Consider the following 15,945-nt stretch of genomic DNA (forward strand, 5'->3'; position numbering starts at 1 on the left):
AGTATTTCCTGCTTGTGGACGGGAGGCTGGAGGTTGGAGGGAGAACTTTGATTGACCGGTCCTTATCTGCACTCATTCATTACGGTTACACCTTCTCTGTCTGCAGCCAATGAAGGTCCAGCAGGACTCGTTTGAGGAGCGTTCAGAGTCTCCTGACCTCCCCGAGCCGCTCTACGAGGAGGTGGGAGACTTCGGCCTGCAGGTTCTAAAGTCTCTGGAGACCAGCTTCCTTTCCAGCCGTGCTGCAGAGACACAGGAGGTTCCAGACCACCCGCCACTCAGATTGGTTCCTGTGGAAGCCACAAATCTGGACCACGTGATGGTCCAGGGGCCAGTCCAAACTGTCTTTGAGGAGACTCTGGAGCAGATCAACAGCTGTGGAGGAGCAGGAGGCAACGAAGAAACAGACTCCAGCTCTACGGACTCAAACATCGTCCAGCAGCCTTCGGTGAGGAAAAGACAGCATCTGCAGAGAGTATGTACACCGTCACAGGAGCTGCTCCTGCAGGAGCTGTCGTCTGCCTTCACCAAGAAGACAGAGGAGGAGGAGGAGGAGGAGGAGAGGCCATATGATGTTTGAAGAAGCAAGTCTGAAACGGAGGAGTCAGGAGGAAAAGTTTCCTTCATCCTCATCTCTGGCTCCATTTATTAGTTCTGAGGCTTTCGTTAACGTCACACGGTCTTCATCCGTTTGATCCATCGTCTCAGAACTTTAGCAACTTCTCACCATGTTGACTCAAGAATGAAACTTCATTCTGGATGGGAAACCTCTCTGTCTGTGGGAGAAGATCGTCACTAATCGGACCTTGATTGAATGGAGTAAATAATCATATCACAATCACAAATAATCAGACCTTTGGTCCTGACAGAGGACCAGAAACAGTGTTTTCAGACATCATGACGACCTTGAGGTGACCTCTGGTTCTGAAAATAAGCAAAGTCAAACAGACGTTAATGATGATCAGATGTGAAGAGAAGAGATTTCCAGGAGTTAAAGCAGCTGAATGAGCCATGAGGAAAGTCTTTCCACTGATGTGCTCTCCACAGCTGAAACACCTTAGATCACCTGATCCTGTATCACATCTGAAGAGCTAAAACAAGAGTCTGGATTCTGGAGACCTTCACACTCGGAGCTGCTGTCAAAGGATCTCTGTCCTTCAGCTTTAAAATCATCATCAAGTTGGATGAAAATAAAAGACTTTGATTGAAGTTCTGGGTAAAGATACCAAGTCCAACACGTCTGCCAGAACATACATGTGTGTATTGAAACGATTGGGGCAGTTGTATAGATGTGGTGCAGTAAAGCTGCTGGTGTTGGTGCAGAGGAACAAACTGGTTTCACTGGTTTTACTGGTGCCACACTATAAAGAGTCTGATGTGTGATGCTGGATGAAAACTCTTTGGACAGATTCATGTGTTAAAGAAGTGACAGTGGACGTCTATGTTTCATTGAAATAAACTGCTGCTTTATTGCTTTGACTGCAGATGGATTGATTCAGAGCGGCTGTGGCTCAGCTGATTATCTCACAGAGAAATAAACCAAACACTCCCTGCTCTTATTCCAAAAAAGCTTTCCTCTGACAGGAAATTATGCTCTGGATGAGCAGCAGGTGGCAGCTGAGTCTCACTAACAGAGATCAAACACTGTCCGAAGTTCCAAACTTCAATAAAAAACAAGAAAAGTTTCCACATGTGGATTCCATCTGTCTGTCCACCAGTCCTTCATAACACAGTACTGGTCCCAGTGCTCTGACAGTGGTCAGACTGTCTGCTCTCAATGGTTGGTGTTTCTCTGCTGTCTGGAATGTATGTCTTTGTGAGGAACAGCTTGTTCTTGTCTTCAGAGTGACTCTCTGCTCAAGAGATGTCACATTAACACCTGATCCAGGTTAAACGGGTCCAGGTGTGAACACTGATCTGGTCTCTAGAGTCCAGGTTAAACAGGTCCAGGTGTGAACACTGATCTGGTGTCAGTCCACATGTGGAGGTGGTCTGGGACACATGTGACCTCCTTCCTTTGGTAGTGTGAACACACAATGAGTCCTGGGTCACATTAAAGACCACCTACTCAACAGGGCTGATCTGAGGAAGAGGAGTTTAACTCATTCATTCAACCACTATTAGAAATGATCACATGAATCAGTGATGTCTGTTCATTAGTAATGAGAGCCTTTTAAAAGATTCTGGTCTTGGAGCTGAGAACCAAACTAAACTAGAAACTAATCTGAACTAGAATCAACTAGAAATGATCTGATATGAGAAGGAGGAGTGTGATTCTTCATGTAGTTAATTACTGATGGGATCATATTGATGAATGCAAAGTAGTTATTTCCTCTGTATTGATGGTGTCCTTGGTTGGAGACACAGGTAAAGTTGGACAGGTTGGATGTTAATGTCTGAATGAGGTCTGTATATCGATGATCTTTCCAGCGTTCTGTCAGTCTAATAAAAACAGAAGTGCTGTGTAAATCTCTGGAATATTCTTCTGAATACAATGACCTGACTGACTGTCACATGGAGTTTGTTAATAGAGACAACTCAATAATAAATTAGTTTGTGAAAAGCCTTCATGTAATGCCCTGTGGGACAGGAACTCTGGTGGAGGCTGCAGAGATTGTCAAATTCGGCAAGGCTGCGCTGTCTGCCCATTCATGTTAGTATTCATTTACTATAAGACCATATCTGATTTATATTTGATCTGATTTCTGCTGCTTGGGACACTGACCCTGAAGCGTTTTCCCTTATTTCATTTGTTGTCTTGCCGAGGTCTGAGTACAGCGAGTACGGTCTAACATTCTCCAGAAAAAAAAAAACAACCCAAAGCAACATTAAGTTTGTTTCAAGAAATAAAGACTTGTGGATTTGCAGATTTGGATAAGATCAAACCTCTGTAGTTCTTATTAAATTCAAACATTTCAGTTGCATTAATTAATATAATCCAGTCATTAAAGAAGATTCTCAACAAGGAGAAAGAAGAACTGAGGTTCAGAGCTGATGCCAACTTTCCTCACCCTTTTCCCAATGAGCAGGAATGAACCTTTGAATGTCAGCTGACCTCAGCCTTGATGGTCGAGCAAAGTTTAGCGTTACACAAGCACACTGTTCATTACAAGGTCTACGTGACTACTAGTAGTTGTAGTTCAGATAAATGAATCTCGTTTCATACAGTGTGTTCGGTGTGAGGAAGGCATTGGTAAAAACAGAATCAGGTTCAGAATATTTACAGGAGCACAAATAGCAGGAGGAGGTTTTTAAACTGGTTAAAACAACCATCAGTAGAGGCCACTGCCCTGGTTCCTTCTGGTCAGACACTTTGTGTTGCCCTCAAGGAGTTTTCTTTAAGTTTCACAATCCCTCCTTATTTGTTGTTATAAGTGTATATCTTTGGGAGGTAATTGGATAATTTCATTAGGTGATGACATCACCTCCTATTAAGTCACTTCCTGTTTTACCTTCTTACCTGCCTCTGTAGAGGAGACATGTATATGCTCTTGAAGCAGCCTACAGCCATCTGCTTTGAATCACCATGAAGGCAACACCGTGAGTTCTTTATTTGATTGTAGACACATTGAAGAATATGTATTCGAGATTATTTTGTTAAAAGTGGATTTATTTATAGTATAGTTATTATGTACAAGCTCCTAGCCACTGAAAGTGTTACCTACAGTGTAAAAACTGCAATTTATGTTTAAATTTACAACTATGTACACTGCAATGTTTTTGCATTGTTTTTATTTGCAGTTTTCACAAGCGTGTTAATGAAGAAGTGTGACAGTAAACGTTTGAATATAACTCTGTCGTCATTGGCAGTGGTTTAACTTGGTGTAGTTTCTATATACCCGACGCTACAGTCAGAAGGAGTAACAAGCAACAGGTTGTGTGTCTCCAGTGCTAAGAGCAATAAGGGGATCATATCTACCCAAGAAGCTAAACTGAAAATGGAAAAGGTTGCCAGAGATGCTCAAAATCAAATAGAAATAGCAAGAATAGACAAGGAGCTAGAAGCAATGCTTGCTGTAGTTGAAGATGGAAAATCTGAATCAGCAAGGTTTAAAGTGGACTGCATCAGTGAATAAGTCCAGTCTAAAATCAACCTTCAGCAGCGTTCTCCCTCTGCACTGTCGTCAGTCCCACCTACAACTTCCCCATTGCACCCAGAATCTTACCTGATCCAACTAAGGGTGAGACGAGAACTGAAATAAGAAAATCAAACCCCAATGATTAATGTACATGCCCAGTCATATACCCCCCGGCAGTCTTTAGCACAGTATTTGGCATGATGAGACCTTGTCAGTGCAGGACTGTAATCTGATGATACACCAGAGAATTATTGTGCATGGTATTCCTCATTCACCAATGCAGCTAGTGAAGTTCACCTCACAGCAACCCAAGAATTGGACCTCATGACTAAATGGCTGAGAAAGCAATGTGGCAAACAAGTGAAGCCCATTTGTACAGAGAGACTACGTGAGACTAGGTGATATATGTGATGGGTTAGAAGCCATATCCAGATTTGAGTGTCCTCAGCTGCTGTGTAGAGATGGTCTGACTGGTCGCTGTTACTGGGAGGTTGAGTGGAGAGGAGGTGTTTTTATATCAGTGAGTTACAGAGGAATCAGAAGGAGAGGAGACAGAGATGACTGCGTGTTCGGATGGAATAAACAGTCCTGGAGTCTGAGCTGCTCTGATGCTGGTTACTCTGTCTGGCACAATAACATAAGAACATCCATCTCCTCGTCCTCTGTCTCTAACAGAGTATCAGTGTATGTGGACTGTCCTGCTGGAACTCTGTCCTTCTACAGAGTCTCCTCTGACAAACTGATCCACCTCTACACCTTCAACACCACATTCACTCATCCTCTCTATCCTGGATTTGCAGTCTGGTTTCCTGGTTCTTCAGTGTCTCTGTGTTCTCTGTAGTTTAAAGAGAAACTCTCTCACTGCTGACCAGATACTTCAGTCTGTACAGTTCAGGTTTTCTGGATCTCGTATCTCAGAGCCAGATTAGATACTAACATGTTAACACACCAAAGTCAAACAGTGGTAGACCAGCAACTCGTGTACTCTGTGAGGTTTAATGACTGTCTAGAAAGAGTTCTGATATGCTATGATGGCGCCACCGTGTGGTCACTTGGTTCATTTAGCCTCCAATAGTTCCAAATAAACCCGACTGAATGGTTTCTAGTGGGATTGAATGCAGCAGCAATGAGTAGCAAGTTATCAGTTTCTAGTCAACATTAACACTTAATGTGTTTTGATTACTGCATTCACCTCATTACTACACATTAATTTCAACAGTGTCAGCAGTTTTTCATAGCTATGTCTGTGCTGTGTACAGAAGGGGGACTGGTCGTAGGAAACATTTACAGGAACAACAACCAGTACTGTTATTTTCTGATGAGTGATGGAGAGTCAGCATTAATCAGTTTGTTTCACTGAGGAGGGAAGAGGGAAAGCTAGAATACATTTACAGCATAAATGCATTCATATTTTATTCTGTCATAATTACTAATATGCTCATGATGTTTAATGTTCAAACATTCTCATGACATGGACTACAAGTGAATATCAGAGTATGAAAGCAACATGTGAAGGATAGGAAGAGACGTTTGTTTCTGGTTTAACAAGAAATCAAACAATTAATTGAATAATGGAATATAAATAGTTTGTGACAATGAACTTCAATAACACCAATTAATCTGGAAAATGAGGAAAACGAAGGACAACCCAGCAACTGGTCATGGTGGCTACGAAGGAGAGGCTAATGCTAGCTAACTGCAATAAGAATCTAACTACCTATTATTTATACACTTGAGCTAAAGCAGGCTAAATAAATACCACTGCTGACCATATTCATGAAATGTGATTAATGGGATAAAAAGCCAAACAATTCAGTGACTTCATCAATTTACTGACGTGAAACACTGTAAATGAATGAGTTAAGAGCTGGAACTACCACCATCCCACCGCGCCACCTCATTCCTTTTCTCCAACAGCAATCTGTGGGAGCATCTTTTTCAATGGTGCTGGTTCAGCACCATTTTTCATGAAGCTTCTCTAAATCCACAGAAATCCTCATCAAAAATGCTAATGATCCAAGATGTTCATGAAATGTATCTGAAAATACTTTTTACTGCTAATACCAAAACTTTGTCCCGTTCTAAGTATTGTGGGTTCATTGTAGAAACTAAAACGTCTTCTAGAAAGCTCAGCATGTATAGCTGCCTTTGTTTCACCTTAGACTGATGTGTGTCTTTTTCCACGTGAACTCTCATGATGCTAATGTGAAGGTTCATGGTCAAATATTCTCAACAGACCGTCTCTTATTTACACAAGGCTTTATGTTATTTTATTAATTAACCTGTTTGTTGTGATGAATGTCCTCAGACTTTAACTGTGTTGTGTTTAATTTCCCCTGAAAGGTGCAGATGAACACAAAGTGATTCTTCTTTCTGGATTATATTTTCATTATCTTTATTAAAAGTGTAAATAAACTGAAAGGATTACACCTCAGACATCAGCTGATCAGAATCAAACAGTTTAAAGGAGCAGTCCAACATTTTCTAAGGTGTTTGATTGACAGGTGTGATGATGTCACCAGTCATGTGACTGTGACTGTCCTGGTAGGTAAAGCTGCATGCTGTTTCAGATGTGTCCCGCAGGGTGACCTTTGACCTCAGGACTGATGACGAACAGTCTATGTTGTTTCTCAGAGGAGACGGATTTTCTTTGGTATCACTGTGGCAACACAGAGCGCTCTTGGCCTTCTGCCTGAACTCTACTGACACGTAGTAAAATATGAAGGGGTCGATACAACTGTTGAAGGTGCTAACTGCTAAGCTAACCATGTAGGCGACGTAGAAGTCGTCACCATCGCCAACCAGGAAGCTGTCACCATAGGTGAGGAGGAGTAGGATGTTGCTGGGCAGCAGACACACAATAAAGACCACTAGCACCAACACCGTCACTCGGATAGCGTGACCGTAGCGCTTCCCCTCAGCCAGCAGGGTGCGCAGCACTGCTCCATGGCAGTACAAGATGACGCCAAAGGGCAACACGAAGCTAGAGGCGAACAAGGTGGCAAAGTATGGCAGGAAGTAGCTTTCATGCTCCTTCTCGGGGAGTGCGTCATGGCAGGTGGTGATTTTCAGTTCATCCAGTACATAGGTCTGCTGTGACATAAGCAGCGGTAGCATGGCAGCTAGCACGACCAACCACACTGCTGCCGTCATGTACAGAGACACCTTCCGGCTACGCAGAGTCCTTGCACTGAATGGGTGAACCAAAGCAACATATCTGTCCAGAGCCACGAAGGCCAGACACCAGATGGAGCCATACATGTTGCCGTAAAACATGGCCATGACAACCCGGCAGAAAGGCTCACCTAGCTCCCAGTGGTTGCCTCGGAAGTGGTAGATAATACGAAAGGGGAGCACCAACAGTAGAAGGCAGTCAGCCACTGTCAGATTGATGAGTAATGTGGTGGACGGCAGTGGTTTGGTCCTGAATACCAGAACCCAAAGAGCCAGGATGTTAGTGGGCAGACCCACACTGAAGGCCAGCAGGTAGAGGACTGGCAGGTACAGATTGGTGGTTGGAGCCTGGATCTCCTTCAGATGTTTCTCTTTCAGAGTGGTGAAGTTACAAACCGCCATAAGCCTGAACGTCCGCAGACCTGCAGAGACCACAACATCAATTAGTAAGTAGATCTGCAGAGACCACAACATCAGTTAGTAGACCTGCAGAGACCACAACATCAGTTAGTTAGTGGACCTGCAGAGACCACAACATCAGTTAGTTAGTAGACCTGCAGAGACCACAACATCAGTTAGTTAGTAGACCTGCAGAGACCACAACATCAGTTAGTTAGTAGACCTGCAGAGACCACAACATCAGTTAGTAGACCTGCAGAGACCACAACATCAGTTAGTTAGTAGACCTGCAGAGACCACAACATCAGTTAGTTAGTAGACCTGCAGAGACCACAACATCAGTTAGTTAGTAGACCTGCAGAGACCACAACATCAGTTAGTTAGTAGACCTGCAGAGACCACAACATCAATTAGTAAGTAGATCTGCAGAGACCACAACATCAGTTAGTTAGTAGACCTGCAGAGACCACAACATCAGTTAGTAGACCTGCAGAGACCACAACATCAGTTAGTTAGTGGACCTGCAGAGACCACAACATCAGTTAGTAGACCTGCAGAGACCACAACATCAGTAAGTAGATCTGCAGAGACCACAACATCAGTTAGTTAGTAGACCTGCAGAGACCACAACATCAGTTAGTAGACCTGCAGAGACCACAACATAAGTTAGTTAGTAGACCTGCAGAGACCACAACATCAATTAGTAAGTAGATCTGCAGAGACCACAACATCAGTTAGTAGACCTGCAGAGACCACAACATCAGTTAGTTAGTGGACCTGCAGAGACCACAACATCAGTTAGTAGACCTGCAGAGACCACAACATCAGTTAGTTAGTAGACCTGCAGAGACCACAACATCAGTTAGTTAGTAGACCTGCAGAGACCACAACATCAGTTAGTTAGTAGACCTGCAGAGACCACAACATCAGTTAGATAGTAGACCTGCAGAGACCACAACATCAGTTAGTTAGTAGACCTGCAGAGACCACAACATCAGTTAGTTAGTAGACCTGCAGAGACCACAACATCAGTTAGTTAGTAGACCTGCAGAGACCACAACATCAGTTAGTTAGTAGACCTGCAGAGACCACAACATCAGTTAGTTAGTAGACCTGCAGAGACCACAACATCAGTTAGTTAGTAGACCTGCAGAGACCACAACATCAGTTAGTAGACCTGCAGAGACCACAACATCAGTTAGTTAGTAGACCTGCAGAGACCACAACATCAATTAGTAAGTAGATCTGCAGAGACCACAACATCAGTTAGTAGACCTGCAGAGACCACAACATCAGTTAGTTAGTAGACCTGCAGAGACCACAACATCAGTTAGTAAGTAGATCTGCAGAGACCACAACATCAGTTAGTTAGTAGACCTGCAGAGACCACAACATCAGTTAGTAGACCTGCAGAGACCACAACATCAGTTAGTTAGTGGACCTGCAGAGACCACAACATCAGTTAGTTAGTAGACCTGCAGAGACCACAACATCAGTTAGTTAGTGGACCTGCAGAGACCACAACATCAGTTAGTTAGTAGACCTGCAGAGACCACAACATCAGTTAGTAGACCTGCAGAGACCACAACATCAGTTAGTTAGTAGACCTGCAGAGACCACAACATCAGTTAGTAAGTAGATCTGCAGAGACCACAACATCAGTTAGTTAGTAGACCTGCAGAGACCACAACATCAGTTAGTAGACCTGCAGAGACCACAACATCAGTTAGTTAGTGGACCTGCAGAGACCACAACATCAGTTAGTTAGTGGACCTGCAGAGACCACAACATCAGTTAGTTAGTAGACCTGCAGAGACCACAACATCAGTTAGTTAGTGGACCTGCAGAGACCACAACATCAGTTAGTTAGTAGACCTGCAGAGACCACAACATCAGTTAGTTAGTAGACCTGCAGAGACCACAACATCAGTTAGTTAGTAGACCTGCAGAGACCACAACATCAGTTAGTAGACCTGCAGAGACCACAACATCAGTTAGTTAGTAGACCTGCAGAGACCACAACATCAGTTAGTAAGTAGATCTGCAGAGACCACAACATCAGTTAGTTAGTAAACCTGCAGAGACCACAACATCAGTTAGTAGACCTGCAGAGACCACAACATCCGTTAGTTAGTGGACCTGCAGAGACCACAACATCAGTTAGTTAGTGGACCTGCAGAGACCACAACATCAGTTAGTTAGTAGACCTGCAGAGACCACAACATCAGTTAGTTAGTAGACCTGCAGAGACCACAACATCAGTTAGTAGACCTGCAGAGACCACAACATCAGTTAGTTAGTAGACCTGCAGAGACCACAACATCAGTTAGTTAGTAGACCTGCAGAGACCACAACATCAGTTAGTAGACCTGCAGAGACCACAACATCAGTTAGTTAGTAGACCTGCAGAGACCACAACATCAGTTAGTTAGTAGACCTGCAGAGGCCACAACATCAGTTAGTAGACCTGCAGAGACCACAACATCAGTTAGTTAGTAGACCTGCAGAGACCACAACATCAATTAGTAAGTAGATCTGCAGAGACCACAACATCAGTTAGTAGACCTGCAGAGACCACAACATCAGTTAGTTAGTGGACCTGCAGAGACCACAACATCAGTTAGTAGACCTGCAGAGACCACAACATCAGTTAGTTAGTAGACCTGCAGAGACCACAACATCAGTTAGTAAGTAGATCTGCAGAGACCACAACATCAGTTAGTTAGTAGACCTGCAGAGACCACAACATCAGTTAGTAGACCTGCAGAGACCACAACATCAGTTAGTTAGTAGACCTGCAGAGACCACAACATCAATTAGTAAGTAGATCTGCAGAGACCACAACATCAGTTAGTAGACCTGCAGAGACCACAACATCAGTTAGTTAGTGGACCTGCAGAGACCACAACATCAGTTAGTAGACCTGCAGAGACCACAACATCAGTTAGTTAGTAGACCTGCAGAGACCACAACATCAGTTAGTTAGTAGACCTGCAGAGACCACAACATCAGTTAGTTAGTAGACCTGCAGAGACCACAACATCAGTTAGATAGTAGACCTGCAGAGACCACAACATCAGTTAGTAGACCTGCAGAGACCACAACATCAGTTAGTTAGTAGACCTGCAGAGACCACAACATAAGTTAGTTAGTAGACCTGCAGAGACCACAACATCAGTTAGTAGACCTGCAGAGACCACAACATCAGTTAGTTAGTAGACCTGCAGAGACCACAACATCAATTAGTAAGTAGATCTGCAGAGACCACAACATCAGTTAGTAGACCTGCAGAGACCACAACATCAGTTAGTTAGTAGACCTGCAGAGACCACAACATCAGTTAGTAAGTAGATCTGCAGAGACCACAACATCAGTTAGTTAGTAGACCTGCAGAGACCACAACATCAGTTAGTAGACCTGCAGAGACCACAACATCAGTTAGTTAGTGGACCTGCAGAGACCACAACATCAGTTAGTTAGTAGACCTGCAGAGACCACAACATCAGTTAGTTAGTGGACCTGCAGAGACCACAACATCAGTTAGTTAGTGGACCTGCAGAGACCACAACATCAGTTAGTTAGTGGACCTGCAGAGACCACAACATCAGTTAGTAGACCTGCAGAGACCACAACATCAGTTAGTTAGTAGACCTGCAGAGACCACAACATCAGTTAGTTAGTAGACTTGCAGAGACCACAACATCAGTTAGTAGACCTGCAGAGACCACAATTCATCTAATTAATTAGAGGCTTTGTAATGAATTAATATCGATTAATCACATTTTAATCACATAACAATATTTGCCCCCAAAAGCAACATTCGTTAACTTAAACGGATTTTAGTGGACAACTGAATTAAATAATAGACACAGACAAGAAAAAGAAATAAATTATCCCTGGCCAAAACTGAACAGACCTAAAATGAAAGTGTCATTTTAATACTTCTAGTACTTTTTCAGAACAGTATTGACTTTAAATGGTTAAAAAAACACAGTTTGTGCTGCCGACTCGTCTTGTCCGTACTCGGACCAGGACTGCTAGCGCTAACAGCGCCGGCGGTTTCTGTGCTCACTGCAACATGCTTTACATTTAGATGGTAGCGGAGGCTTGAAGTGCTTCATGGTATGCTAACTCTTTTTTTTTTTTGCACAATTTGCACAAAACCCCGCTTTTATCAGGGCGGCTGGGTGACGGTACGAAGGAAGCAAAGTCCTACCAGGCCCGTGGATCACCACCAACCCCTTCACATTTCAAACCGATTTTCTCCACTCAGCGACACACCCACTGAGAAACCAACTCTTGTAATTGGCGACTCTATTTTGCAGAACGTGAAGACAGAGAATCCAGCGACCATAGTTAGATGCATTCCAGGGACCAGAGCGGGCGGCACTTAATCTTACCTTGAACTTCTGGCTAAGGCTAAGGCTAAAGCTAAGGCTAAGGCTAAATATGGTAAAATTGTTATTCACGTCGGCAGTAATGACACCCGGTTACGCCAATCGGAGGTCACAAAACTTAATGTGGAATCGGTTTGTAACTTTGCCATAGTTTTCTCTGGTCCCCTGCCCAACCTGACCAATGATGACATGTTTAGTCGCACGTCATCATTCCATCGCTGGTTATAGGTGGTGTCCAGCAAACAACGTGGCCTTCATTGATAATTGGAACACTTTCTGGGGAAAGCCTGGTCTGATTAGGCGAGATGACATCCACCCCACTTTAGCGGGTGCTGCTCTCATCTCTAGGAATATGGCCGATTTTATTAACCCCCCGAAATCATGACAACCCAGAGTTCAGACCAGGAGGTAGAGTTGTAGTCTTACACACTTCTCTGCCGCTTCTCTAGGACTGTCTCACACCCTAAAGTCTCTAAACTCCATAGATGTTCTGTCTGCTCCCAGATTATTTAAAGAGGAGTTCTTCATAGGAACCTTATTCAAATCAATACTAATTCATTGGTAGAACAGAAGAATAGGAAAATTAAATGTGGTCTTTTAAATGTCAGATCATACAATAATGGATTATACAGGAACTGAAAAGACATTTCATTACAGTAGATGTTTATCTGATGATGCTGTAACTAGATATAAAGAATTAATTCCTTCTTTATTTACCTCAGTGCCATGTACCAATGTTGTGGACGACAGCAACCACAATTTAACTCCTGCACTAATAGATTATTTTGTTGATGGCACTGCAGCATCGCTTAGTTCAACTCTAAACTTAGTTGCTCCTCTGAAAAAGAAGGTCATGAATGGGAGGAGGCTAGCTCCCTGGTATCATTCACAGCTGATCAGTTCAAAGCAGACAGTCTGAAAGATGGAAAGAATCTGTCATTCCACTAATTCTGAAGAAGCTCACATAGCCTGGAAAGATAGTTTAACAACTTATAAAAAGCTCTTAGTAATATTAGAACAGCATATTATTCATCATTAATAGAAGAAAACAAGAACAAGCCAGCTCTGTAGCCAGGCTGACAAAGAGCCACAGCTCTGTTGAGCCATCTATTCCTTTAGCCCTCAGTAGTAATGACTTCATCAGCTTTAATCTCCAACCTTCTTTTTATTTCTAAAATTCTAGAAAAAGTTGTTGCTAATCAGTTGTGTGACCACTTAAACAAGAATGGTCTGTTTGAAGAGTTTCAGTCAGGTTTTAGAGTTCATCATAGTACAGAAACAGCTTTGGTTAAAGTTACCAATGATCTCCTCATGGCTTCAGACAGTGGACTTGTCTCTATACTTGTTCTGCTAGATCTTAGTGCTGCATTTGACATATATATATATATATATATATATTGATCATAATATTTTACTACAGAGACTTGAAAGTGAGCCTTAAAGACATAAAGGCTTGGATGACCTGTAATTTTCTACTATTAAACTCAGACAAAACAAAAGTCATTGTATTTGGCCGGATGTTGTAAAGCGTCTTGAGACAATTTGTATTGTTATTGATGCTATATAAATAAAATGTGCCCAAGATATAGAAAAATTAAAAGCATCGCATCCAGGCTGGCTGAAGGGATATGAAGAGAACTAAACATGGCAATACTGTTCAAAGATGTAGGAGCTGAAACTTTGGAGACAATCCAAATAAATATTGGATTCTGGGATATTCATCCATCAGTGTTCAGGACAAATAGCCTCAGACACATTTACAGCACAGAAGTTCAACGCTGTTATATCGACTGTAACGCAGAAAGTAGAAGTAGAGATAAAAAGAAAAGGCGAGTCATAATAGTGCTGCATCATCTATTGCAATGATAAGAAGCCATGTGCCAGAGGAGAAGATAAACAAGAGCAAGTTAGAAGAAAGGAGTCAAGAAACAGTTGTCCACAGGAAGTGGATCAGAGGGATATTGTAGGTGGAAGCCTTCGGTTTGTTTTGGCTAAAAGAGGAGAAGGAAATGAAAGAAGAGAAACAGAGACAGGACATTCATCAGCAGACACCAGAGCAAGGGGCTGGTTCATTCATGAGAAAGAGGACAAAGATGTGGACAGGTCAGTCATGTGTTCATGATTCTGTCTCACAGCTGAAAGTCAGCTTTCTGATGACTTTATGTGGTAAGGACATAGAGCACCAGAACATTCTGTCCTCTGTTGGACTGTCTCCATAACTGACCTGATCCTCTGCCTTTTAAAATGGATCATAAATCCGTTACTATGAACCTTCAGGTCACAGAAAGTCAGTTCATTTACTCTAAACATCTGGTTCCTGGTGAACATCTGCATCAACCTATTGTTTACTTCTGGATTTTAAAAGTAAACGATGACAGATGAAAACATGAACCACAAGTACGAAGTCCTGAGATCATTCACCAACAGACAAAAAGAAAGAACAATGTGATGTGAGATGTGAGAAGAGGGGCAGACTTACGGACAGACATTTTGGGACATTCATCTGCAGCAGGAGGAGACGGAGAGACGCTGCAGACCGGAGACAGCAGGAAGACAAACACCAGAGTCCAAACCAACAACCTCATTCTTCTTCAGTTCGTCTTTGTCAGTTTTCTGTCTCACCATCGACGGCTGTCTTCCTCTTCCTCAAGTCTGAACTCAGCTCCATGCCTTCAGCCCCGCCCTCCCCCGTCCCCCATCCCCCGTCCCCGGCTCTGCTGACAGGATCCAGATGTGTGTGTGTGTGAGACTCCAGAATGTGGGCCTTTGTGAGGACTGCTGGGAGTGTGTATAGAAGACGTGATGTGTGTGTGTTGATGGAAGGTCTTCCTCCATTAAACAGGAAACACTGTCTGTCTAGTCAGAGCTGAGTCATGAGTCTGACTGTTGGACACTGTCCTTGACCATGTTTGGTTTTCTTTGTGTTTCCTCATTTTATTTTGAAGGGATCTTCCTGCTGCTTCATGTCTTTCTTTACTTCCCTCCTTGTTGCTTGTGTGATTGTTTTCTCCAGGTGTCCTCCAGGTGTCCTCCTCCCTCATCCTCATGTGTGTCCTGACTTCTAATACATCTCTTCTCAGGTCGTCTGTTGTGTTTCTGACCTCGTGTTTCATTTTGGGTTTTCCTTTGGTGTTGGATCATAACGTGTCAACATGTCCACATGTCCACACATGTCTGTCCTCTGTAACACGTCAACATATCAACATGTCTGTCCTCTGTAACATGTCAACATGTCTGTCCTCTGTAACATATAACATGTCAACATGTCAACATGTCTGTCCTTTGTAACATGTCAACATATCAACTTGTCTGTCCTCTGTAACATGTCAACATGTCAACACGTCTGTCCTTGTAACATATAACATGTCAACATGTCAACATGTCTGACCTCTGTAACATATAACATGTCAACATGTCAACACGTCTGTCCTCTGTAACATATAACATGTCAACATATCAACACGTCTGTCCTCTGTAACATGTCAACATGTCTGTCCTCTGTAACATATAACATATCAACATTTCTGTCCTCTGTAACATGTCAACATGTCAACATGTCTGTCCTCTGTAACATGTCAACATGTCAACAGGTCTGTCCTCTGTAACACATCAACACGTCTGTCCTTTGTAACATGTCAACATGTCTGTCCTTTGTAACATGTCAACATATCAACTTGTCCTCTGTAACATGTCAACATGTCAACACGTCTGTCCTTGTAACATATAACATGTCAACACGTCTGTCCTCTGTAACATATAACATGTCAACATATCAACATGTCTGTCCTCTGTAACATGTCAACATGTCAACACGTCTGTCCTCTGTAACATATCAACACGTCTGTCCTCGGTAACATATCAACATGTCTGTCCTCCGTAACATGTCAACATATCAA

At 42.9% G+C, this 15,945-nt stretch overlaps 2 protein-coding genes across 2 annotated transcripts in view; one reads left to right on the forward strand and one right to left on the reverse strand.

Moving 5' to 3' along the window:
* The window catches only part of arap3 (ArfGAP with RhoGAP domain, ankyrin repeat and PH domain 3), a 29,710-nt gene extending 25,043 nt beyond the window's left edge, over positions 1-4,667 (forward strand). The window contains exon 35 of the mRNA XM_084549999.1: positions 107-4,667. Within this exon, the coding sequence (XP_084406125.1) occupies positions 107-580 (474 nt within the window). The 3' untranslated portion in view covers positions 581-4,667. The remainder of the gene's footprint in view (positions 1-106) is intronic.
* LOC311491932 (proteinase-activated receptor 4) lies at positions 4,663-14,709 on the reverse strand. The gene is made up of 2 exons (XM_084550000.1): positions 14,529-14,709; positions 4,663-7,675 (listed from the first exon to the last, which is right to left on the reverse strand). Exons 1-2 carry the CDS (start codon positions 14,632-14,634, stop codon positions 6,564-6,566), a joined length of 1,218 nt encoding a protein of 405 aa, XP_084406126.1. The 5' UTR covers positions 14,635-14,709; the 3' UTR covers positions 4,663-6,563.
* Between the last annotated feature and the right edge of the window lie 1,236 nt (positions 14,710-15,945).

This window comes from Chelon labrosus (assembly GCF_963514085.1).
Source record: "Chelon labrosus genome assembly, chromosome: 8".
Lineage (NCBI taxonomy): Eukaryota > Metazoa > Chordata > Actinopteri > Mugiliformes > Mugilidae > Chelon > Chelon labrosus.